The 23,277-nt window shown below is 58.7% G+C and overlaps 2 protein-coding genes and 1 long non-coding RNA gene across 7 annotated transcripts in view; 2 read left to right on the top strand and 1 right to left on the bottom strand.

The window, feature by feature from the left end:
• The window catches only part of STX18 (syntaxin 18), a 123,144-nt gene extending 116,092 nt beyond the window's left edge, over positions 1-7,052 (top strand). For all 5 annotated transcript variants that reach the window (XM_058723102.1, XM_058723104.1, XM_058723106.1 and 2 more), the window contains 4 exons: positions 2,564-2,622; positions 3,977-4,046; positions 5,706-5,786; positions 6,479-7,052. In XM_058723102.1, the coding sequence (XP_058579085.1) occupies positions 2,564-2,622; positions 3,977-4,046; positions 5,706-5,786; positions 6,479-6,574 (306 nt within the window). In that variant the 3' untranslated portion in view covers positions 6,575-7,052. The remainder of the gene's footprint in view (positions 1-2,563; positions 2,623-3,976; positions 4,047-5,705; positions 5,787-6,478) is intronic.
• Positions 7,053-7,801: 749 nt separating this feature from the next.
• Positions 7,802-23,277, bottom strand: part of NSG1 (neuronal vesicle trafficking associated 1) — a 30,229-nt gene continuing 14,753 nt past the window's right edge. The window contains exons 4-5 of the mRNA XM_058723107.1: positions 15,919-16,029; positions 7,802-9,157 (exon numbers count right to left, since the gene is read on the bottom strand). Of these exons, the coding sequence (XP_058579090.1) occupies positions 8,954-9,157; positions 15,919-16,029 (315 nt within the window). The 3' untranslated portion in view covers positions 7,802-8,953. The remainder of the gene's footprint in view (positions 9,158-15,918; positions 16,030-23,277) is intronic.
• LOC131507841 (uncharacterized) lies at positions 9,747-15,737 on the top strand. The gene is made up of 3 exons (XR_009259742.1): positions 9,747-14,727; positions 14,987-15,403; positions 15,562-15,737. It is a non-coding gene; the product is annotated as an uncharacterized LOC131507841 (long non-coding RNA).

The following is a 23,277-nucleotide window of genomic DNA, read 5'->3' as shown; positions in this document are numbered from 1 at the left end:
CTCTCCCCTCAGCCCTGTCACCGCTTGATCCCTCGAGGCATTTGTTTCTTTTGCTCCGCCCCCCTTTGTGCCCCCACCCCACCCCACCCCCCCCGAATGGGTACTTCTCAGGTGGCATTAAGAACCCATAGGTTGAAAGGAAATCAGAGCCAGAATCTGATCCTGCTGCTGACAGGAGTCCTTCAGAAGTAACAGCTCCCCAGAACCCCGAGAGGGGGAGTGGGTGCCTCATGCCCAGAGCTGGGGAGGGGACAGAGAGGGCTTTGTTCCGGGGGACATTCCCGCAATAAACCACCTCAAACCTCTAGTCTTGCTTAGGAGTAGGTTAGAAAGCATAAAAGGTCTGAGGATTTAAAAGGACAGGGCCGTATTTTGTCATTAAAAAATAAGAAAATGCCCTCTATCCCAGCCCCCCGAGAAAAACCCTAATACCTGGGAGAATTAGTGAAAGTAAATGAGCACCTACATGCTGAAGTAATTCTTTTTTTCCTTAAATTACTGGGCTCTGAAGTAACTGTTGAGTTGACAGCTAACAGGGCTGATAGTTTCAAACTCAAGAGTGAAGTTTTTATTCCCTTAAATAGCCTGATTCATGCATAATTAGAAGGGCCGTCCTGGTACCGTGTCAGCATCCTGCCCATGCTTGAGGCGGCCCAGCAGAGCGCCCCCCGCCGGCCCTTCTGCCCTTCTGGAAACTGTGCCGGCCCACCCATTTTCTGGCCCAGTAGGTCTGGGGTGCAGTGGAGGACCCTTTGTGTTTTGACAAGCAGGGGGACCGACAGCCGGTGCCCTGCAGTGTGGTAGGCCCTGCGTTGTGCTGGGGGCCAGAGGAGAAAGCCCCACCCCAGGTGGGAAGACGGCCCCCCCCAACAGGGGCGAGAAGCGTAGCGATGGATCAAGTGCAGGGCAGTTTTATGTTATAAAAGACAGGAGATGGTAGAAGGTGATTAAATCTGCCTCGGTGCGTCTGGTCGCTAGGAAGGTGCCTAGGCTGGGTCTCGAGGAAGCAGTGGGAGTCCCCCCCCGCGGCGTGGGGGGTTGGCGCGCGGCGGCCTCCATCAGCTCTCAGCTCGTCTGTGCAGGGGTGAGGCAGTGGGCTGCAGGAGAAGGCTGCGCCTCAGCGCTGATCTACAGGGCCACGGACAGGGCCGGCCTGGTGCGCTGTGACGTGACTGGCATCTTAGATCACATCACTCTGACGGAGGGGTGGGGGGCAGATTGGAGGAGAGTGAGAGGTGATGAGGGCAGAGCACAGGCACCAGGGAGGGAATGGATGCAGCAAGGGTGCCGGTGAACTGGCAGACAGGACGGGAGGGTGTCCGCCTGGAGGGCTGGGGGGGGAGCTGGGAGGGGAGGGGGGCAGACGGAGCAGAGAGCGAGCACAGCACATGCCCTCCCTGTGAAGTCAGGGGGCGACTGGGCAGGGAGAATGTGAGTCCCTGCACGTGACCTGCTCAGCACGGTGTCTGCCGTGACTTCCCTAACCGTTGTTTTCCCTCCATTGCCTCGGTTGGATCGCAGAGCCTGGGAGGCCCAGAGCTCACCTCCACCCGTCCCCCCCCACAGCGCCTGGCGCAGACAGCGCCTCCGAAAACAGCTGTGGACGGGACTGCCGCTTTAGTAGATGTGAAGGAAAGAACGCGCGTGAGGCCTTCTTGGGCTTGGGTTTGACGCGTTCCCCACCCTCAGGCAGCTCATAGTCAAGGGGGAGTTTGGGACATGCACAGCTTATTACCGGGCTGAAAATGGCTAACGTCCTGAGAGATCTTCACGAGGTTTCACAAGGTGCTAGGCCAAGGTTAGAAACTGGAGAAAGAAGTTCCAGCTCGGGGGCCGGGATAGGTCACGGAGAAGGTGGCGTTCGAGCTGGGGCTGTGGGACGAGGGCCCCCGCCCGGGGCTGAGTACACGCTCAGGCAGTGGAGTGGGCGTCCGAAGGCGGGGTTGCGGGTCCCGCAGCGAGGAGGAGATCTGGCCCCGCGGCACGGCGAACCCTCAGACGTGCCAGCCTTTCGTGGGGCTGCTGTCAAGTTGGCAGGAACGGTGGGGGCAGCAGCTGTCTGCTCCCGAGTTTATGCGGCTCCGATGGGCTCCCGGGTGTCAGGGTGGCACCCTCACCCAGACTGAGTCCCGAAGCCCGATCGCCAGCCTGAGCCCAGGAACACAGCGCTTCGGGCTGCTGGGCCTGTGTTCCTGTCACGGTGGACTGGCCAAGGCGTGGCTCTGAAATGAGACTGCCCTGCCCTCAGCTGAGCCGCTGGAGCTCAGCGCCCCACTTAAAACAGTGCCAGAGGGAGACAGAGCAGCGGGAAGGACGGCAGGCGACCCGCACCGCCCCGCCCGCACCTTCCCAGGCGTCACTTCGGCTAGCAGGCAGGGAGAAGTCCGGCCACAGGGATGTTTTCACACTGATGCCGCATCCCTCCACGCCAGAAGGAGGGACTCGGTGGCCACCCTCGGAGGGCAGATCAAAGATTTCCGAGCAGACGCCTTGCTAGACCCTTGCCTTTGACCGTGTTGCTTTTGAGTATGACGTCACCCTTAGTGTGTTTGTCTCTTCACAGTTTGAACAAGAGAACCAGCGCCTAATTGGTGAGATGAACAGCCTGTTCGATGAAGTGAGGTATGTATGTGGTTCCTAGGAGCTGATGGCCTCAGCTTTTCTAGGAACTGGGAACTTTTCATTTACTTCGATGGCCAGGCATCCCCTTGTGGCCCTGGCCACGTGCACCCCCCTCAGCCATTCGGGGTCAAGGCAGCTGCCCAACTTCAGTGACTCCCCTTAACCCGCGGGCCCTTGGGAGGTCACCCCCTCTGTGCTGCCTCCAGGCTTCCAGTGACCGCAAGTTGCACGGTTAGGGGCTGTTAATTTCATGGCTCCCCGGGGTAAGGGGGCGGGCCTTGTGAGGGATGGCTGGCCAGGTGCAGCCTCCTGCATGTGGCTCCGCTGGGGTCCGTCCGCCCCCTCAGCAAAGGGGTCGGCAGCGTGGAAGGAGAGTGGCCGTGCCCACGTGAGCCATCGCTGGCCCGCCCTCTAGGGGAGGCACGTGGGTGGGGCCTGTTTCCCCGAGAGTGTCTGGAGCATCTGGAAGGAAGGCCTGGGCTTTGGCAGGGAAATTAAACCCGCTGCGCTGTGGGCTCATCCGAAAGAAAGTGCGTCCTGACGCCGTACCCACAGCCCCCGGGGACTCTGATGGCACCTGTGCTCCTCTGCGGCCTCTGCCCTCGCTCTGTGGGCCTCGAGGTCCTTGCTCCGAGACTCAGCCCCCGCCCGCCTCGCTCTTCCTTCCCACACCCGGAAGCACGGGAGGAGCGGCGGCCGGCTGCCCCGACACGGCTCAGCCCCTGCCGCCCCCATTTCTAGACCCGTGCCACCCCCCAGCCCACGCCCAGGGCGCCCTTGCTGGCCCTGAAACAGCGAGCAGCTCAGATGCTTGGTTGCTGAACCCAGATACGTTTTCAGACGGAACCGGAGGACTTTTCCTTTTGCCGGGAAGTTGGTTTGGGTGGCAGCACCCTGCCCCTCCACCTCCTGGGCGGTAACGACGTTGAGTGGTCGGCACACACTGGCGTTCTGAGTCCCCGCCGCGTTACCGTGGTTGCCGGGCCGGTACGGGCCTTAGCATTCGAAGGCTGCCTGTTGCAACCAGGGGTGCAGACTCCGAGGCAGGGGCACCGCGGGTCAGCTTGCAGGGGAGGGCGGGTTCCGCAGTGCAGCGCGCCCCCTAAGCGAGAGACTTCAGAGGAGAGCCAGGAAATGCAATGCCGGCCTCCTCCTTCCTGAGCCTGACGTGGTGCCCTCCCCCCCCCCCCCCCCCCCCGCCACGAATGATGTGGTGTCCCCTCCCTCTCTGGAGGCTGTGGTGGTGTCCCCTCCCATTTCTCACTTACGTGGTCCATTGAGAAATGTGTAACACTCGTGCTAGGACCACCACCTACTAATAGTTGTATGTAATTTTTTTTTCTCTTTAATGAAGGCAAATCGAAGGGAGAGTGGTTGAAATTTCCAGGCTCCAAGAGATATTCACAGAGAAGGTTTTACAACAGGTAAGAAAAAAAAAAAAATCACGATTTAAGGTTTAGCTGAGAAGAATCTACTGTGACATCAGGGTGCTTGTTCTGAGGTTACCTGATCTCTACAGCCATGTGCCCCAAGCCGCGTGGGTTCATACAGCTCCTCACCTGAGGGCCTCCTGACCCCCCGGCGTAGCCTCTGTGCGGGGTGGGGAGCTCTCTGCACCTGACCCGCTGCTGGCTGGCCCAGGCCAGACCGGGTGTGGTGGCCCGTGTGTGCCGTGATGCCCACAGAGGAGGGAGTTGGGTAGATCTTCCTTCCGGTGCCTCTGAGCTAGTTTTCCCGTCTGCAAATGGAGTGGCCCTCACAGGGCCGTCCTGAGGCTCGGAGATAACCCACAGGAAGCACCCAGCACACCTGGTGGGTAGCAGCCTGTCAGTCGACAGTGTCACTTAGGGCTCACACTTGGCCCTCTCGGAACGCTAGGTCCGTGCCACCTCAGGTGTCCCGTCCACACAGGAACTAGGGTTGTTCTCTGAAGGGGATTTTCATGTTATTTCTTCCTGCCTCCAGTTCTGAAACTCTTCCGGCCAGTAACTGGCAAAACTCTTAGGGACCCGATAAATTTATCCTCCTTTTTAGCATCCACAGACCGTGGAACGGTTTCAGAGTCAAAATCATTTCTGCTGCATTGTGTTAAACTGGCCCAGTTGGCCTAAGACCCTCTCGCCCCCACAAAACCTGCCCGAAACCTCACAACCAGCGTCGAATCGCTGTAAATTTAGGTACGTGCAGTCTGACAGAAAGTTCGGGTTCACGAGAGTTACCCTTTCTAACTACGTTGAACGACCAATTCAAGCGTGCATGTGCTAAGCCTCCACTTAGAAGCCTGATGGCTGTCACTTCAGCCTCCTGACCCATAAAACAGCTAAGTGAGCTGTCCCTGTCAGAGCACACGACTTGCTTCCAGGGACAGCTCAGCGTGGCAGGAGAGCTCAGAGGCCACGTTGGGTCACACACACTGGCTCTGATCCGATCCTGACTTCCAGTGTGTCAGGTGACCTGGGCACCCCAGGCCACACTGCCCTCTTCAGACTGGGCAGATGTCCCCCCCCATTCTCAGGGCTGGGGCTCAAGGTGCCTGACACACTTCCGGCTCGTGGCAGGCTCTCAGTACACGGGAGCTGATGTTTTTACGGTTTAGGTTTTCTTTTTTTTTTTTTTTTTTAAGAGAGACACAGATGGTGAGACATGAAGCGCTCCCCTGAAGCTAGCGTGCGTGTCTGAAAGCACACGCATCTGGAAGCTCATGTCTCTGGACGTCATAAATACGCGGGGGACCAGAGGGAAGCCCCTGGCACGCGGTGGCTGCTACGTGTTGGCAGCTCTCACGTTTGTCCCCTCTGGCCGGCAAGTGGCACAGGAGGTAGCAGCTGGGGGTGGAAGGGCGACAGGCACTGGGTTCTGGTCCCAGTCCTGCCACGTGGTTGCTGCGTGACTCTTGGCAAATTACTAAACTTCTCTGAACCCTGACTTTCCCTTTTGTAAAACGGGGCTGTGCCTGCCCCTCGGGACCCGGCGAGGACCCACAGGCTCCCGCTTGTAAAGCCCTGGCTGCTGCTGGCTCCTGCTGTCCGGATGCTCAGGGAAGGAGACGGTGGTCGGGTCTACCTGTCTCTCCTCTTCCATAGGAAGCCGAGATCGACAGCATTCACCAGTTAGTTGTAGGGGCAACTGAGAATATCAAGGAGGGCAACGAAGACATCAGAGAGGTGAGTACCCTTGGGCCCCCCAGGCCCCACCGGCCTCCCCGTCCGGGCAGTGGTGGTAGTCTTGCGGGTAGTCAGGGCTGCGTGAGAGCCTTGCTGGCGCCCAGCCTGGCTGACCTCCTGACCCTGCAAGACGGTCACATTTCTGTCCTCGCCAAACCTGGGGCACCTGCTATTACCAAGACACAGGACTCACCGCCCTCCAAAGGAACAATCGGAGGCACACGAGGTCACTCTTGGCAGGGGATGGATCAGCCACCTGCACCAGGGGTGGGCGCCACCGGAGAAGCTTGCTGGACCCCCCACCCCGAGGGCCGGAGCCCTGGTCCCTGTTTATTGAGGCCACCACAGTGGACTCTGTTGAGTGGACATGGTCTTCTGAGTGTGGTCCTCGGGTTTGGGTTGACGTGGGACCATTTCTGGGCCACTACAGCTGCCGGGCCAGCCGCGGGGCTCTTTCTAACCCTGGGCCCTGCATGGGCCGTTTCCGGGTGTTTGCTGGGAGAAGGGTGTAGGACGTCTGAATAAGGGGGAGACACCTGTTTGTTTTCTGGTGGATTCTAAACCCACTGTTTGGCTCTGCTTACTAATTAAGGTAAGCATAAGCTCCAGGGTAGGGAGTGCGTGCGGACACACGGAGGGCGTGAGCACTCCTCAACCCAAAATCCTGTGCTCCTGCCCCTCCCGCCCCCCAGGCCATCAAAAACAACGCCGGCTTCCGAGTGTGGGTGCTCTTCTTCCTGGTGATGTGCTCCTTCTCCTTGCTCTTCCTGGACTGGTACGACAGCTAGTCTGCCCTGCTCGCTCCTGGCGCATGGGGCGCTGTCGAGGGTCTCCGGCATCGGACCATGGCTGTGCCCAGATCCTACCATGTTGGGGGGAGGGGGCGGTGGCAGAGCTATGTGCTCCCACAAAAGGGACACCCAGACCTGTGGTCTTAGCCCGTTTAATAGCTGAAAAAGAAACTAATGAACACAAACTGACAGTGGACTGTGTGGCACTCCTGAGGCAGGGTGGAAGGGTCGTTACTGGCTGCACCCAAACTGGCGGCCGACGTGGAGGGGCTGCCCGGAGGCGGGGCTCAGGGAGGCACCGACCTGGCCCTTCCAGTGGCTTAGGGAAGAGTGCTGGGTGATAACTTCTCACGGCAAGTGACCATCACTTAAGTTTCCTGTGGCTTCTTGTCTGCCTGAGCCAAGTGCTACAGAGTCGCTACGTTGTAGAAAACTCGCCTTTGCCTCACAAATACAATAAATGCAACTACGGTTACTTCGTGTAATATCAGTGGGTCCAGATACAGAAGGTCAGCGGACGCCTGCCTGCCCGTTGGGGAAGGGGTGTGGGGACAGACCCTGGGCCCTCAGCAAGGGGCTGCTGGGGCCCAAGGAGCATTTGTCTGCCCTTGGGCCCGTGCACCTGTCCCTCTAGAACAGGTGTTCCTGTTTGCAGTGGGAACCACATCTGTGCAGAGAGCATGCTGGTGTTCACGGGGCCCCACCTCGGTGTGGGTGCCGATGGCTCTGCATTGCCCCCTGCAAAATCGAGAGTCTGTGGTGCAGCCACAGGGACCCTTGTGTTCTTTCTCTGCACAGAGTGAAAATGTCAAAAGTTACATGTGAATGGATTTACAGTCAATAAAACGTCTACTAGAAAATACAAAGGGGTGATGCCTTAGCAGTGCGTTTACGTGGGCTAGAGCTTTCACAGATGTATCTGTGCGGGAGAGTTTGGCACGTAGTCAGTGCTCCTCGTGCGTGCTCACATCACACCCTCACAGCACGCAGCTCTAGAACACACGCCCCGGCTCCAAGGCCACGCTCATGGTTGCAAAACACCCCCCATAATAAAATCCGGTTCTGGAAGCATATTTCAGAAAGCAGTGATGGGGCTGGCCGTGGCCACCACGCTTGTTTGCAACAGATCTCAAACTCATTGTCATTTATTTTTGACCTACTGAAAACAGTGAAACTTCTGACATGTCCACCAGAAACAGCACAGATAACATGGAAGAAAATGTCTGCGGATGCCTTGTTTCCATTTAATGGTTTTACACACGTAGCTTAGCTAACTGGCAATTTTGTAAACATATCCTTTAATGTCAAGATTCAGCTTGAAATGTAACTTCTTTACAAAGATCGTGAATTGAAATGTCCTCATTGGATCTGCAAGTTGCCACGCCGGCGCCTCCCAGCCTCCCCTGCCTGCTTCTTACATGAAAAGATTTCTAGTTCACAAAATAAAAATTAGTCTTGGCTTCCCAGCAATTACATTTTCACTTTGCCAACACAAATAAGGTCTTAAAAACTAACTCGCTAACAGGGCTGTTGGTGCAAATTTATTCATTAACAGGGCAGAACAAAAAAAGACCAAAGGGTGTCGCTCCTATTCAACACATCACAGAGCAGATGGACTACCTACAGGGGCCCGGAGTTCCTCAGGCCCGTGGCCCAGGGTCCTCCCACAGCCCCTCACCACACGTGCTGGGACACTGGACCCTAAAGCACGGTGCTCTCCGCACCGAGGTGCCAGCCAGCTCCAGGGGGCGGAATAGAGCCTCCCGAGCAGGCCCTCCTGCGGGACACTGGCACGCTTCGGAGTGGGCGCGGGGAAGGGAAGGGCGCACCCGCTACCGGACGTCCCATTTCCTTCCTTCTCTGCACCTCTCACTGCCATACATCATGGTGACGGCCCGGCTGCCGCCTGATTGAAGGTGGGAAGAAATCTGAAGTACAGCTTGCTCTTAACCAAGTGGGGACCCATCTAAATATGGCTGTGGAGTAAGGTTTGCAAACAGCGGTGCGGTGGGGAGGGGGAGGGCGATAAAAAAATCGATTCCACAAAACGCATTATTTGTCTGAATCCAAACCCCTTGCATATCCAGTGTAAATTTACTTTCTGATGGCATCCCATAAATCCCAGTAAAGTAGCTAAATTAAGACTCCTTAACATGGAACGTGGTGTCACAGCTCTTTAAGCAATGCTGATATGCACTTGATCTTATGCCCAGGAGCGGTCGGCAGCAAGTTTTATTGGCAAAGCAGCATTAGCAAACAGAAGCGGTTGCACCATAAATGAGTAACCTCTAAATTATCGGTAATTATATTTAACGAAACGTCCCTCCAAGTCCCTTTGTTACCTTCGAGTGACACATTGTGAGGAACCTGCCCGTCTCACTGAGCTGACTTGTCAGCGGCTTCGGTCTCCTGCTCGGACAGCTTCTCTTCCGACAGAACCGACATCCAGGGTGAGACGGAGCGTGTGATGCTCTGCTTGGCCAGGTTGTAGTGGTTGATGACGGTGTAAAACTTCTCCCGGGCACTGGAGTCTTGCTCCGCGTAGTAGCTCTCCAAGCCTTCTGGAATGCACTGGGTGTTCTGAAAGACAAGGGGCCGTGGAGACGCACGTCTCGATGCTGCGGGGATGCCGGAGGGTCTCCGGTGAACACCCCCTAGGTGTTTACAGGGACCTTCCCTGGGCTTAGAGGAGAAACGCAGCCCAGCCCACCGCGTGCGCTGGTCCCACCGCGACAGGACAGACATCTTTAGCGAGGTCGTGACGCAGCGGGGCTTGGGCTGCAGGGGCACGATGAGCTGTCCTGCTTCGCTAAAGACCTTCCACTAGTTGTCATTTACTTTACATCTACTAGAAAATACTTTGGACCTGTCTGCTGGAAACACAGATAGTAAAAGAAGGGAAGTCAGGAAAACCTCCTGGGAGCTGGATCTTTAGTAGGCAGGCCTTCTCCAGAGGAGGGGGTCGGAGGAGGGCACGCCCTCAAGGCAGAGGAGATGGGCCTCACAGACAGGACAGTGCCAGCAGGGTGAGGAGGGCACTGGGAAGGACGGCCGGGGTCAGACGTCCACACAAGGGCTAGAAGTCTCATCAGGGAGCTGGTGTGACCTTGTGACCCAGAAAGCAGGAGCCCAGACAGCAACACGGCGGGTTGGGGTGGGGGGGGGGGGGGGGCTATCCCAGGCAGCTGTCCAGGAAGGAAGAGGCTTCGTCCCTACAGGCCAAGGAACCCTGAGGGGGCCTGGGGTGGGGGAGTCCAGTCCATAGCTCTCATCAGCTGGTAAAAGGTCCAGGACCCCAGAGAGATCCTGCACCCAAGGCTGCCTTTCCTGGTGGGTCCAGGAGCCGACCCAGCCCACTGGGCCACCACTGCTGACGTGGCCCGAGCACACCATACACGTGCAGCTCACCGGGCCCACGAGCGAGGTGGGCGGGGCTGCGGATGATCAGCTTCCACGGCGCATTCTCCCGCGCCAAGCAGGCGCTTGGTGCCGAGCTAACGACTAAGCTTCCCAGCTCCTGGCAGTCAGGCCAGAGGGACGGGCGTGGATGCCCACCCTCCACCTCTCCCGCGGCCCTTTCTCGCTGGCTTCGACTGCCCAGAGGCGGAGAATGCCCTGGGGGGGCTGGCAGGGCAGCACAAGACAGAATTGGGGCTCCAGGATGATCTCACAGAACCGCCTCCCCCCGGCCTGGAGCCTTCATGTGAGAGAGACGGACCTCCCGCCTCGTGGAAGCCACGTTACCTTGTGTGTCTGAGCAACCAAAGCAATACACGAATGCCACGGCCTCTTCCTCAGTGAGGGGAGACCACAGCAAAGACGGGTGCCTGGCCTCGGCCACCTCCCCACTCACCAGGAAGAGTCTGAGGACCCAGGCTCTCTGCCCACCGCTAAGGGTCTGACTCAGCACCTGTGTATCCTTAAACCTCCCCAGACGATTCTGAGGCTCCGCATGCTGCACGTGGTGTCTCGGCCAAGGCCGCCCCGCTGGTGGGTGCACCGCCCAGATCTGAAGCCCAGGCACCATCCACGGCACTCTGACCAGTTAACTCCCGGGGCTTCGCAAGATGCCCAGCTGCGCAGACCATCCGTTCACCTCTCCTGGGCGAGCACCGAGTGGAGAAGGTGACAGGATCTTTGATGACATCATCTCTGGCCACCTCGGGCCATCGCCAGGCCGGCCGGCCACAGCTGCTGCACCTCAGACGTGGGCGCTGGGAGACACGAGTGCCGGCCCGGGATGCACCAGGGGAGCCTCCGCCTGGGCCCAGCTCTTCCTCGGTCTCTAAAACCCAACGGCAAGTGAAGAAGGCTGCTCCTTGAGATCTGCCCGCAGATGTAACCCCCACCTGCCACTTCCCCGGCAGCAGAGAAAACGGGACTGGGGTTCCACCACCCATGCTTCCTCCTCCCTCCTCCCGACCTTCTCTCTGCACCTGACAGCTGGCCAGGCGCTTCCCATGCATGTTCTCTCGCTGCGAGGCAGGTGCCGTTAGCCCCGTTTTCCAGCTGGGGCAGGTGAGACCCAGAGACGCGAAGGCACAGCAGAGTGCCTGGCGCCCCACATGGTGTCGCCGTGGGAGGCCACCAACAGGTGACCCGCTGGACTCGCGAGTCGAGAAGAGTGGGAAGTGAAACAGTCTGCCCCAGGGCCGGTGGGGCAGAACGTTCTTTTCCCGGAGCCCCGGCAGTGTCTGGCTCAGCCAGAGCTCAAGCCCCAGCTCGGGCGCACAACAGGCCTCGGGAACGCGGCTCGGCTCCCCGCGCCCTGCCTGCCCTACCGGCTCCGCCTTCGGCACCTTCACAGGTGGGTGACACACTGTGACGTCGCCCTCTGAACCCCGAGGCCTCCGCAGTGGGCGGCTCCACACAGCCCGGCCCCTGCTCGGTGCCAGAAACGGCAATACAGGGCAGAGCACACACGACTTGTGCAGAGAGAGCAGGGATGACGCCCCCGTCACAGAAAAGCTCCCGCCGCTCAGACGTAGCGGCCGCTCGTGATCGGGGTCCCTCTCCGCCCGGATGGCTCTCCTGGGATGCCGGCCTCGTGTCTACGACGAGGATGGCCGGGGGCCGGCTCTCCCTCGGGTGGGCTGTCCAGCAGGGTCGGGAGCTGTGCCAGGCACCAGGATCGCTGAAAGGAACACGCCAGAGCCCGGGCCATGGGCCCTACGCTACCTACTAGCCCCTGTGCCCCTCCCCGGGGCCTTTACTCAGGAGACCCGGGCTGTGCTCCTCCGACACCGAGAAGTGGCGGGTCTGGCCCCTCAGCGGAGCGAGGTCGGGGCCTCCTTGGTGTGGCTGCTGACGGATGGAGGCTGTCGTGCCTGGTCCGGTGCCCGGCCCACGAGCTACCGTTTCATCACTGCTGGGTCTGGGAAGACAGCGAAGGGGTACAGACAGCACTGGGGTCTTGCAGGGGTGGACGACACGTCCACACGCCTCTGTTCCCCAGGACGGACCCTGCATGCCAGGCAGGTGCCGTGGGTACTTCCCTGTTGGGTAACCCAGAGACGAGTGACCGCCGCGGACAGCGGAAAGGGGACGGAATGAACGCATGCTCTCCCCTCAACCCGGTCCTGCCCCGAGAGTGGAGAACAGTCCTCCTCTGGTCAAAGGATCAGAACCACCTTCCGGGAGCATGGAGGACTATTTCCAGAAGAGGAAGGACAAAGGACTGCGGCGTGCCCCACACCCCGCTCTGCCTGTCCAGCCCGTCGGGCCAGGCGGCGGCTTCAGAGTCGGCCCATGCTGCAGGCCAAGTTCACCGCGGTTCTTCCTGCTCTGAGCCTCGGCGCCCCAAGTCTACGAGACGGGGCCGAGGGGCCCCGCATGCTAGGTGGTCGTGAGGGCTGCGGTCCGCGATGGGCAGCTCGGGCAAGAAGGCAGGATGTGTCCATGCTCACCTACGCCCACATCTGGGCGTCAGGAAGCAGCCACCCCCGTCCGGCAAGGCAGGCGGCCACCCCCTCCCCAGCCGTGCTGCCACCTGCGCTCCGTCCTCTCCCCCTGCCACTCGCCAGCACCCGCCGGGCAGTGTGGGACTCCACTCCGGTCCAGGACGGGGCCTCCAGGCCTGAGAGAGTGGCCCTGCCTTCGGGGCACCAGGCCAGGGACGACGGGCGGTTCTGCCACTGCCCGCACGCGGGCCACAGGAAGCAAATGCGGGGCAAGCACCACGGTGGGCAGGTGGCAGGTGAGAACCCCAGTTCCGAAGTAGCATGGGGCCAGGGGCTCCCCAGTATGTTCTGACCCGGCCCCCATCAGGCCAGAATCACAGCCACACGTCCCCCTGAGGGGGGCCCTGCCCCTCATCTCTCAGCCATGAAGGGAAATGACCGTCACACCAACGAGGTAATCCGAGGAAGCGTGTTCCAGCCCTCGGCACACAGTCAGCACTGGCAAGTGTTCCTCGGGCACGAACTCCACTGAGAGAACGGGGGTGTCTGACCGTCTGCGTCAACACGCAGGGCTGGGCAGTTTCCCGGTACGTGGAAACCCTCCCGTGAAATTCCTATGACGGCTTCACGGTTTCAAGAAAAAGGCAGGAACTTAGCACCTGCCCCCACCCCTGCCCACCTGTCAGGACGGAACACTCTGGCGGGGAGGCTTGGCCACAAGGAGCCTCCCCTCACCCGCGGCGCAGGTGCCTGCCCTCTGCTTTGTGCCAGGACCTCTGCGGCACCCGTGCCCATCAGCCCTTCCCACGGGCCCCCCTCCGGCTCTGGGGTCAGCAGGACCCAGCCCAGTCTGTGGCCTCAGTCCAGGAGCAGGCCCTCGCCACCGCGGGCAAAATGGACTCCTCATTCAGTCTGCACCCTAGGTGACCTGGAAGCGGTGACCCCGGGCACGCACAGTCACCCTGGCCGCCTCTCTGCCCTAGTACTGGGTATCTGCCCGTCTGCTCGCCACTTGTCTCCCCACCGGAACACCGGCCCCACGGGCAGGGCCTGGACTCCTCCCGTCCTGCACCACATGCCCAGCACCCAGCAGGGCTCCCCACAGGAAGCACTGAATAAATATGTACGAAGAACCCGTGGGGGGTGACCTTGGGGCACAAGGAAGATTGTGTCCGTGCTGCATCTAACCACCGGTACAACGGGGATCTACTGGTACCTACCCAGGTTTTGGGGAGCATTCAGAAATCCCCGTGTGAAAACCGCTATGAACTGTCAGGTCTGTGTGTGACGTGTACAATCGCAAAACAGGCAGAAAGGCAGGGAGGGGACTTCGGCACGCATCGCACTTCTCCCCCCTCCAGCTTCAGCCAAGGGCTCTTGGACCCAGACTAGCAGTTCTCCAGCCCTCCAGCTGTCCTTCCAGGAAGGACATCTGCCCCCAATTAGATGGAAACGCCAGTGAAAGATGCCCAAGTCCCAAGGGACACAGCTACGGAACACTCACTTGGTGCCGGCTGGGCACCAGGATCACCCGGCCCGGCCTCTGAACGCACAGGCACCTGCCCCCTTCCCTGCCAGGACTCTCAGAACCAGGCCTTCGTCTCTGACTCCACCTGCCTGCGCCAGCAGAACTTGGCCTTGCAGGGAGGGCGGGGCAGCTTCAGGCTGCACCCTCCTCCTCCGTGCAGGACACGTGCCCCGGGCCCAGAGAAAGAGCCAAGAAGCGGACCCTGCATCCTCCTGATGGAGCCGCTGGCCCCTGTTCTTTGTGAGCAGCCTGTCTAGTCCCACGAAGCTGTCCTCTGCACACGTGGGTCCCGTCAGGGCACCGTGCCCACATCTGCTCTGCTTCCTCTCCATGACCTCGGCCCCCCCCCTGCGTCACCCAGCCCTGGACCAGGCTCTCCCCTGCATCCCAGAGTCACTCTTCAGCCTTGTCACGTGGGTGTCCTCTCCATCCCCAGCACCCTGCCGAGTCTCTTCCCAGGCTCCCTGCAGCAGCCTGCTGGGCCCTCTCGCCAACCCTCCAGCCTCCCTGGGCCACTGAGTGTGAGTGGCCGTCCTGTCACTCCCCACCCCCCTCCACTCCAGGGGCCTCTGCCTGGCACCAGAGGTGGTGCACAGACTGGCCACAGCTGGCTTATCCCCTGCTGCCTCCAGGCCGACCCTGCCTGCGTTCTGCCATCAACCGTGTTTGCTGCTCCCCTAGCCCACCTGGTCTGGCCCGGCCGGCCTCCGGAGTCTGCTGACGTACGTACTCGGTCAAGGCCAGCCCTGCCCTCCTCCAAGCCCCCCCAAGGCCTCTGGGCTGGTCTCCTCTAAACCGTGGTGCCTCCTGAGCTTCCAGATAGCCCGGCCCAGGGTGTGGATGGGTCCGCTGAAAGGGTGGGGTGGGGGGGGGGGTTCCCCGGGTCCCCAACGCAGCTCCCTCACTGGCCTCCTAGAGGCAACCTGACCACCCTTCCAGAAACTGCAGTGCCCGACCCTGCCTTGCGCTTTGGTTTTCCAGGGCTCATACCCTAACTCAGAATACAACTGATTCCACACGTCTTTTGAGGAGGACAGGGAGCTTCCCAAAGGTGGGGGTCTCTACCCGATGGGCCCCGGCTGTGCTGCACCCGGAATACCAGCGGCAGCCACCGCACGTGGCACGCACAAAATGCATACCTGCCGGCCGGGGGAGGGCCGCAGGGTCAGAGCACCAGGCACGGGCGACATGCCGGGAAGCGTGAGGTCTGTTGAGCCTGCTGCCCCGTGCGAGCCTTCTGCGTCCCTCACAGCCGCGAGACCCAAAGCAAAGCCACCCGGTGACGCGACAGACCAAGCCTGTCCGTGCACGTGCTCAGCACAGGCTTCTCCGGCTTTGATTTCGGCAGCACCGGCCCCTGGAAACGGTAGCTTTTCCCTTCACGCTGGCTCTCGAGAGGTCAGAACCAAACGTGGGGGGTCGGGGTGGGGGGCCAGATGCCGCGCCGTGGGAACTGGGAGCAAGTCCACTGGGAGTACGTCTTCCCTCCTCCTGCCTTCCCCCCTCCCCTCCATCTTCTCCACTCCTCCCCTGTGTGACCTTCTGTGCCATTTCAGGCTTTCTGGAACAAGGCCGCGTCGCATCAGCAGAGCAGGCATTTCCGCCAGCGTGGAGAGCTGGCCAAGCAGGCGCCGGAGGGACAAGGACAGGCACGGGCGGGAGGTGGGGCGTGCCCAGCTCTGCTCCCCTTCCCTCTGGGCCTCTGCGCACGCCCCCCCCCCCACCCCCGCACAGGTCCTTGTTTACAACTCCACCCTGCCTTCTCCCCCTGCCCCTCTGCCCCCCTCCCCTGCTCCCTTCCACAGGGGCCCCATCGCAGGCCACCCGAGGCCAGAGCAGGGCTGTGTCCCTCGGAGAAGGCACGGGGTGGGGGGTGGGGGGTGGGGGGTGGGGGGCCGGGGGCGGGGCCTTACCTTGAGGACGAAGCCGTCGGGGCAGGCACGGTCATATTTGTACACCTTGTAGACGACCAGGAAGACGACGCAGGTGAGGAAGGCCAGGGCAAAGAGGACCAGCACGGAGACCTGTGGGCAGAGGGGGGCCCGTCAGGGTGGCTGCGAGGACCACGTGTGGGGCGGCCGGACAGACGAGAGGCGGTCTCTGGAGGGACGCAGCTGGAAAAGCCCCAGGAAGGCTTCAGCTGCATCACGTTTCACTGGACAACGTTTGGTACCGTCTGTGTTTTTCACGATCTCCACACGCCACCGTTATTTTAAGTGACCCGTTTTTAGGATTCCAGGCCCTGTGGGGAGAGCTCGGGTACAGGGATGATCAAACGTCACGGACACTTTCTGCCTGCTGCCAGTTACTGAGGTGACGCGGCAGCCACCAGCTGTTCAGATGTCTCCTGCGCCCGGGACCCCAGCCCTGCCCTCGCGAGCTGGGACCAGCTAGGCAGGAAAGACAGGATCCCGGGGGCCCCCATCACCTGTGCCTTCAAGTTTCCCGCATGCTCGGTTAGTTGTGTCCCTCCCCAGAGGGCGGTCCCCACGAGCCCAGGTGTGGTGCTCGCCGTCACGGAGCGTGTGCTCCTCTGACATTTGCGGATCGACGAGTGACAGAACAGCGGGCGATCCGGCCCCCATGGGAGGACACAGGGCATAGGGGATAAAGCGACACCAGATCCGGGCACCGGAGGTGCTCACCTGGCTGCCAGGAGCCCCCTGGCAGGGGCAGAGCACATCCGGAGGCTAAAAGGATGTGCAAAGGCACGGCCGGTCAGCTCGGGGAAGCGGGAGCCTTCCTGCTGACGGGCTGCCCCTCCCCACCCGGTTACAGAGGGCTCTGAGGCTCCTGAGGAGGGGGAGAGGTTCAGAGCCACGCGGCCCCGGGTGCTGGCACAGAGCAGCCCCCCTCACCCCGAGGGCAGGGCGGGCACAGCTGTGCCGCTTCCTGAGGCTGCACAAGAGGCCCAGGGGCGAGCCCTGTCCTGGCCTCAGGGGACCCGTGCCCGGGTCCCCCGACACCGCGGGGCCTCAGTTACCGTACGAGCTCTCCATCTGGGAAAGCGGAGGGTGGCGCTGGGCCTCACGGGATGTGTGGGGGAAGTTGGTACGCACTGCCCGCTCACCTGGAGGACAGACGGACAGACACTGGCCCCGCTGTGAACCGAAGTCACCAGCCCCATGCGTCCCCCTACACCCGCCCCAGGCACCACGGCCCCGGTCCCACCGCTGGGCTGTGCCGTGCCACGCGGAAGCCCCTGAACCTCTCTGGTCCCCAGGCCCCTCGCCTGTGACACAAGACGACACTTCCCCACCTCCCAGTTGCCACGAGGATACGAGGGAGGAATGAACTCGACAGACGCCCACGAGGAACGGTAGGAACTACCACGGCGAGCATTTCCCCATCGCTGGGCCCTGCCTCCATTTGCCAGGCTCTCCATCCCCAGCCTTCAGAGTCCTTCTGAGGCCTGCAACTCGGCCTTGGCCGGACCCGGCCCGGTCCAGCGCTGGGCGGCACGGAGGTGAAGGGTGCAGCCGGCTGTGCCTTCCTGGCGCGGTGCTGACACTCGTCATGCTCCAGGTGGCTCCCACGCCCTGGGGCCCAGGGGCACCCAGACTCTCCCTTCTCCCGCATGCCCAGCCCAGCCGCCGCCTCCCCACCGCTCCCACCTCCCACTCACTGCAGCCGGGACACTTGTCCCCTGTGTCCCCTTGCCCAGGGAACAGCCCCTCAGGCCCCAGGCAGCCAACAAGTCTCCGCATCCCCTTCCGTGAGGCCCTTCCTGCCCGTCCCTAAGTCCCACCTGTCCCCAGTCTCTGCCCCCCAAGTCCCTTCTTCCCTTCCCGTGACCTCGCGACCCCCTCATCTGGACCATCAGGGCTGTCACCCTAAGGGTCAGAGGCCCTCCACCTGCCTGGACAGCCTGTGTTGCACGTGGAGCCCGTGCCTGACACAGGGACGGGAGATGAAGTCACAGGTGCTTCGGGGCTCAAAGCGCCCGCGGGAAAGGCCACTGGGTTCCAGTGGTGACTGCGCTGCATGGCAAGAACGCTGCCTCAGACCCCAGATGGCCCAGGGAGGCCAGAGGCACCAGGGCGCGGAGCTGAAGGAGGTCAGATGTGCGCGGCGGGGGGCGGGGGGGGGGGGGGGGCGGGGGGGGGGGCGGGGGCTCAGTCGGTGGAGCGTCTTGACTTCAGCTCAGGTCACGATCTCACAGTTCGTGGGTTCAAACCCCATGTTGGGCTCTGCACTAACAGCGTGGAGCCTGCTTCCAATTCTCCCTCCCTCGCTCCCTGCCCTTTCCCCACTCATGCTCACTCTCTGATAAATAAAATAAACCCTTTAAAAAGTAAAATAAAATCGGGGCACATGGGTGGCTCAGCGGGTTGAGCGTCCGACTTCGGCTGAGGTCATGATCTCACGGTTCATGAGTTCGAGCCCCGCGTCGGGCTCCGTGCTGACAGCTCAGAGCCTGGGGCCTGCTTTGGATTCTCTGTCTCCCTCTCTCTCTCTGCCCACCCCCGCCAACTCACACTTACTCTCTCTCTCAAAAATAAACATTAAAAAAAATTTTCAAAGAGTATTATCTGCTCAACAAAGTGTTAGACTGAATTCAATAATGCATTAAAAGGATCACACAGCATAAGAGGGTACACTGATTCCAGGGAGGCAGGCACCTTCAGCACCCACGATGTGATACGTCACATGAATAAAACGAAGGATAAAAACACATGATCATCTCAGCAGATGGAGAAAAAGCATTTGACAAAATTCAACATCCACTTACGATAAAAACTCAACACAGTGGGTATAGAGGGAACACGCCTCAACGTAATAAAGGCCGCATAGGACAAGCCCACAGCTAACATCATAATGGTGTAAAGCTAAAAGCTTTCCCTCTAAGATCAGAAATGAGACAAGGATGTTGACTCTCACCACTTCTGTTCAACATAGTATTGAAGTCCTCACCACAGCACCTGAGAAAAATAAAAGGCACCCAAACTGGAAAGGAAGAAGTAAAACTATCACTCTTTGTGTGACGACATGACATTATACATAGAAAACCTTAAGGACTCCACCAAATCACTCTCAAAACTAATCAACAATTCAACAAATTTGTAGGACGCAAAATCAATACACAGAAAGCTGTAGTGTTTCTATACATAAATGGCAAACTACCTAAAAAAGAAAACAATCTCATCTGTATTTCCATTTAAAAGAATCAAATACCTTGGGATAGATTTAACAAGGAGGTGAAAGATCTGTGCCTTGAAAACCTTAAGACACTGATGAAAGAATTTGAAGGCACAAATAATGGAAAGGTAGTCTGTGTTCATGGTTGGGGAGAATTAATATTGCTCAAGTTGCACAGAGCAATCTACAGATTCAATGCAATCCCCTGTCAACATCCCAGTGGCATTTTTCACAGAAATAGAACAATCTTCAAATCTGGATGGAACCACAAAAGACCCCGAATAAGCAAAGCAATCTTGAGAAAGAAGAACAAATCTGGACGTATCCTGCTCCCTGATTTCAAACTATATTACAAGGCAACAGCAATCAAAACAGTCTGGTACTGGCATAAAAACAGAACAGAGAACCCAGACATAAACCCACACATAGTCAACTGACTTACAACAAAGGAGGCAAGAACATACATCGGAGAAAGGACAGTCTCTTCAATAAATGGTGTTGGGAAAATTGGAGAGCCACATGCAAAACAATGCAACTGGACCACTTTCTTACATGATATACAAAAACTAACTCAAAAGCAATTAAAGACATATGACCTGTAATCATAAAACTCCTAGAAGTTAAGGCTCCTTGACATTGGTCTTGGCGATGATTTTTTAAATCTGGCCCCAAAAGCAAAGGCAAACACAGGCAACAATAAATGAGTGGGACTAGATCACACCAAAAAGCTTCTGCACAGCAAAGGACACCATCAACAAAATGGAAACGCCAACCTCCTGTGTGGGAGAAAATACTTACAAGTCATATATCTGACAAGGGGCAAAAATCCAAAATATATAAAGAACTCCTACAATCTAATGGCGAAAACCCAAACAATCTAACTGTTTAAATGGGCAGAGCATCTGAACAGACATTTTTCCAAAGGAGACCTGTGGATGGACCACAGGACCGTGAAAAGGCGCTCGCCGTCAATCATCAGGGAATCAAAACCGCAGGGAGCGACCCCTCACACCTGTTTGAATGGCTGTTACGAAAAAGATAAGAGACAGCAAGTGCCAGAGAGGATGCAGAGAAACAGGAAGCCTTGAGCACTGGTAGAAAAGCAAACCGGTGCGGCCACTCTGGAGGACAGTATGGCGTCTCCTCCGCCAGTTAAAACCAGAATTACTATGTGATCCAGCAATTCTGTTTCTGGGTATATACCCTAAAGAAGTGAAAGCACGGACCCAAACAGTCGGTACAAATACACCGTTTTCATATCCGCCTTATCCACAGCAGCCAAGACATGGAAGCAACCTAAGTGTCCATGGATGGACAAGAGGGTGAAGAAAAGGTGTGTGTGTGTGCGTGTTGCGCGCGCGCGCACACACACACACACACACACACACACACACACACACACAATGGAGTAGTATTCAGCCAGAATAAGAAGGAAATCCTGTCCTTTGCCACAACAAGGATGGACCTGGAGGGCATTATGCTAAATGAAGAGAAAGACAAGTACCTTATGAGCTCACCTATGTGTGGAATCTAAAACAAAAAAACAAGCTCGGGTGGGGCCCCTGGGTGGCTCAGTTGGTTGGGCCTCCCACTTCGCCTCAGGTCATGATCTCACAGTTCATGGGTTCGAGCCCTGCATCGGGCTCTGTGCTGATGGCTCAGCGCCTGGAGCCTGCTTCAGATTCCATGTCTCCCTCTCTCTCTGCCCCTCCCCTGTTGCACTCTCTCAAAAAATAAACAAATATTAAAAAAAAAATGTTTGAAAAAAGTTAAAAACAAAACAAAAAAAAGCTCGGAGATACAGCGAACAGATCGGTGGGGTAAGCGAAATGGGTGAAGGTGGTCAAAGGTACAGACTTCTAGTTTTAAGGTAAGTAAGTCCTGGGGATACGATACAGAATAATACTGTGTTGTATGTTTGAAAGTGGCTAAGAAATTAAACCTTGAAAATTCTCATCGCATGCACAAACTGTAGCTGTGTGGTGATGGTGTTCCCTGCACTCCATTTTGGTGATCATTTCACGACATGTAAAAATACGGAGTCTCTGTGTCTCACTCCTGAAATTAATGGTGTGTGTACAACAGTTCTCAATTAAAATCCATATGCACGCACACACGATCTCACGTCCTAGGGCAGTCTTTAACCTGTCCCTTGAATGTGGAAGCCGTGACTGTGTTTGGTTCACGGCGCCCCATCTGTTTAGGTTTAAAAATAAGCCCCATCTCTCGGCGGGGCTGTGGGGAACCACTCTCCTCCTGGAACCCGGCCTGGGCCTTGCAACCAGGATTCCCAGGCCTGATGACCGAGGAGCCCACGGAACCAAGGAAAGCGAACGTGACGGTTCCCGGAGGACTCAAAGGAGGGAGGCAGAGAAATCCAGGGACAGTCGGGAGGCGGCGCCTGGTGTAGCAAAGCCCTTCCCCTGCGGGTTGTCCCCACTCTTTCCCCCACACCTCTGCAAACTCCAAGCCTCTCCTGGGCCCCAGGGTCTGCACAAACCTGGGAAGTGCCCCATGGTCCGAAGAGAAATGTGGGTTTCCTATTCACCACCTGGCATAGGGCACCCCTGCGGTTATCATGGCCTGAGGAGAGAGCCCCGGGCCTTTCCAGAAAGATCCCCAGCCGGCTCAGAATTGGCTCCTGGCTCTGCCACCTGCCAGCTGTGTGCCTAAGCAGGTCACCTGCGTATCTTATGTCTACAGGCGGGGAACAAAGCCTCGTGCTCTTACACGTTTATCAGGAGAATGACTAGGGATCAGGGCTCTGAAGAGATGTCAGCCTCATGTGCTAGGCCCATTGTGGGTTAAACTGTGTCTTCCCCTCCCCAAAATATACAAGTTCTACACCCTGCTACCTTTATATGTGGCCTTATTTGGAAATAGGGTCTTTGCAGATGTGATTAAGTTGAGGTCATTAGGGTGGGGCCTAACCCAATTTGACAGTATCCTTATGAAAGGGGAGACAAGACACAGAGACCTACACGCAGGGAGAAGCTCCATAAGACAGAGGGTGGGAGGGACGTGTCTGTAAGCCGAGGGCCGCCAGGAGCCACCACAAACTGGGAAGAGGCAAGGAAGGACTCCCCTCCAGCCTTCAGAGGGAGCACGTCCCCGCTGATAACCCGTATCTGGGCTTCTGACCCTCGGAACGGAGACACGCCCCGTCTGCTGGCTAAGCCCCCAGCGGTGAACCTGCCAGGGCGGCCCCGAGGGCTGGAGCTGTTTGGGGGGGGGGGGGGGCAGGGCTGGCTCACGTCCCCTGAGGTGTTCTCTGTCTGCTGCCATCCCTGTCCCTTCCCCAGCACGCCAGGTTGGGTCACCTGCTCTCCTCCTCACCCTTTGAAGCCCTGGCCGGGCCCCTACCTCCCCTCCAGGAAGGCTCTGGAACATCCCAGCGTCTCCCAGCACCAGCAGCACAAGCATGGACACCGCACAGCCCAGCATCTACTGTTTCTGTGCTTCAAGTGAAACGAAACTGTGTCCCAGTTTGGAGACACAGGGAGGAGTCTCACCAATCTCCCTGCTCCCGTGAGACAGCTAGGCACATTCTAGAAAGAAGTGTGAAATTACTTAGAGCCGTTTCGCGGGAGTACCCTTTAGGCTGTTTCCTACGTCGACACACCCTGACCAGAAGCATCCTGGGGAGCCCCCAGCCGCCAGCGGCCCCACCTTTCAACCAATTCCAGAATAGTCTGACTAGAAGACAAACTGGCCACTCGCTGCCCAACGCGCGTCAAGAGCCCTGGGTTCCAGGCCCGCCAGGCCCACACGCATCGTGACTCCGGAAAGGGCACGTGGCCCCTCTCTGCCGGGAAGTGGTCATGCCAGCCCAGCCCCCGGGTTTACGGTGGGGAGCCCAGGAGACCCCAGTTGGGCAGTCAGGGGTGGGCAGGGCAAGCCCTTGCTTCACAAAGCCCATCACCTCATGGTGTTGCAGCACCGGGACACACAAGATGCTCAGAGACCATCGCATCTGGCACCTTGATGTGTGATGGAGGCCCAGTCGCTGAAAAGGCAGCACCTTCGACTCGAGCCAACGAGACCCCCAGGTAGTCCGAGGAGCCCAGGGACACACGCAGGCAGCGAAGCAGCAGCCACGTGCAGTGGCCCAGCCTGAGCACAAAAACAGGGGC

Source organism: Neofelis nebulosa, chromosome 3 (assembly GCF_028018385.1).
Source record: "Neofelis nebulosa isolate mNeoNeb1 chromosome 3, mNeoNeb1.pri, whole genome shotgun sequence".
Lineage (NCBI taxonomy): Eukaryota > Metazoa > Chordata > Mammalia > Carnivora > Felidae > Neofelis > Neofelis nebulosa.
This window is presented reverse-complemented; position numbering and strand designations above follow the sequence as displayed.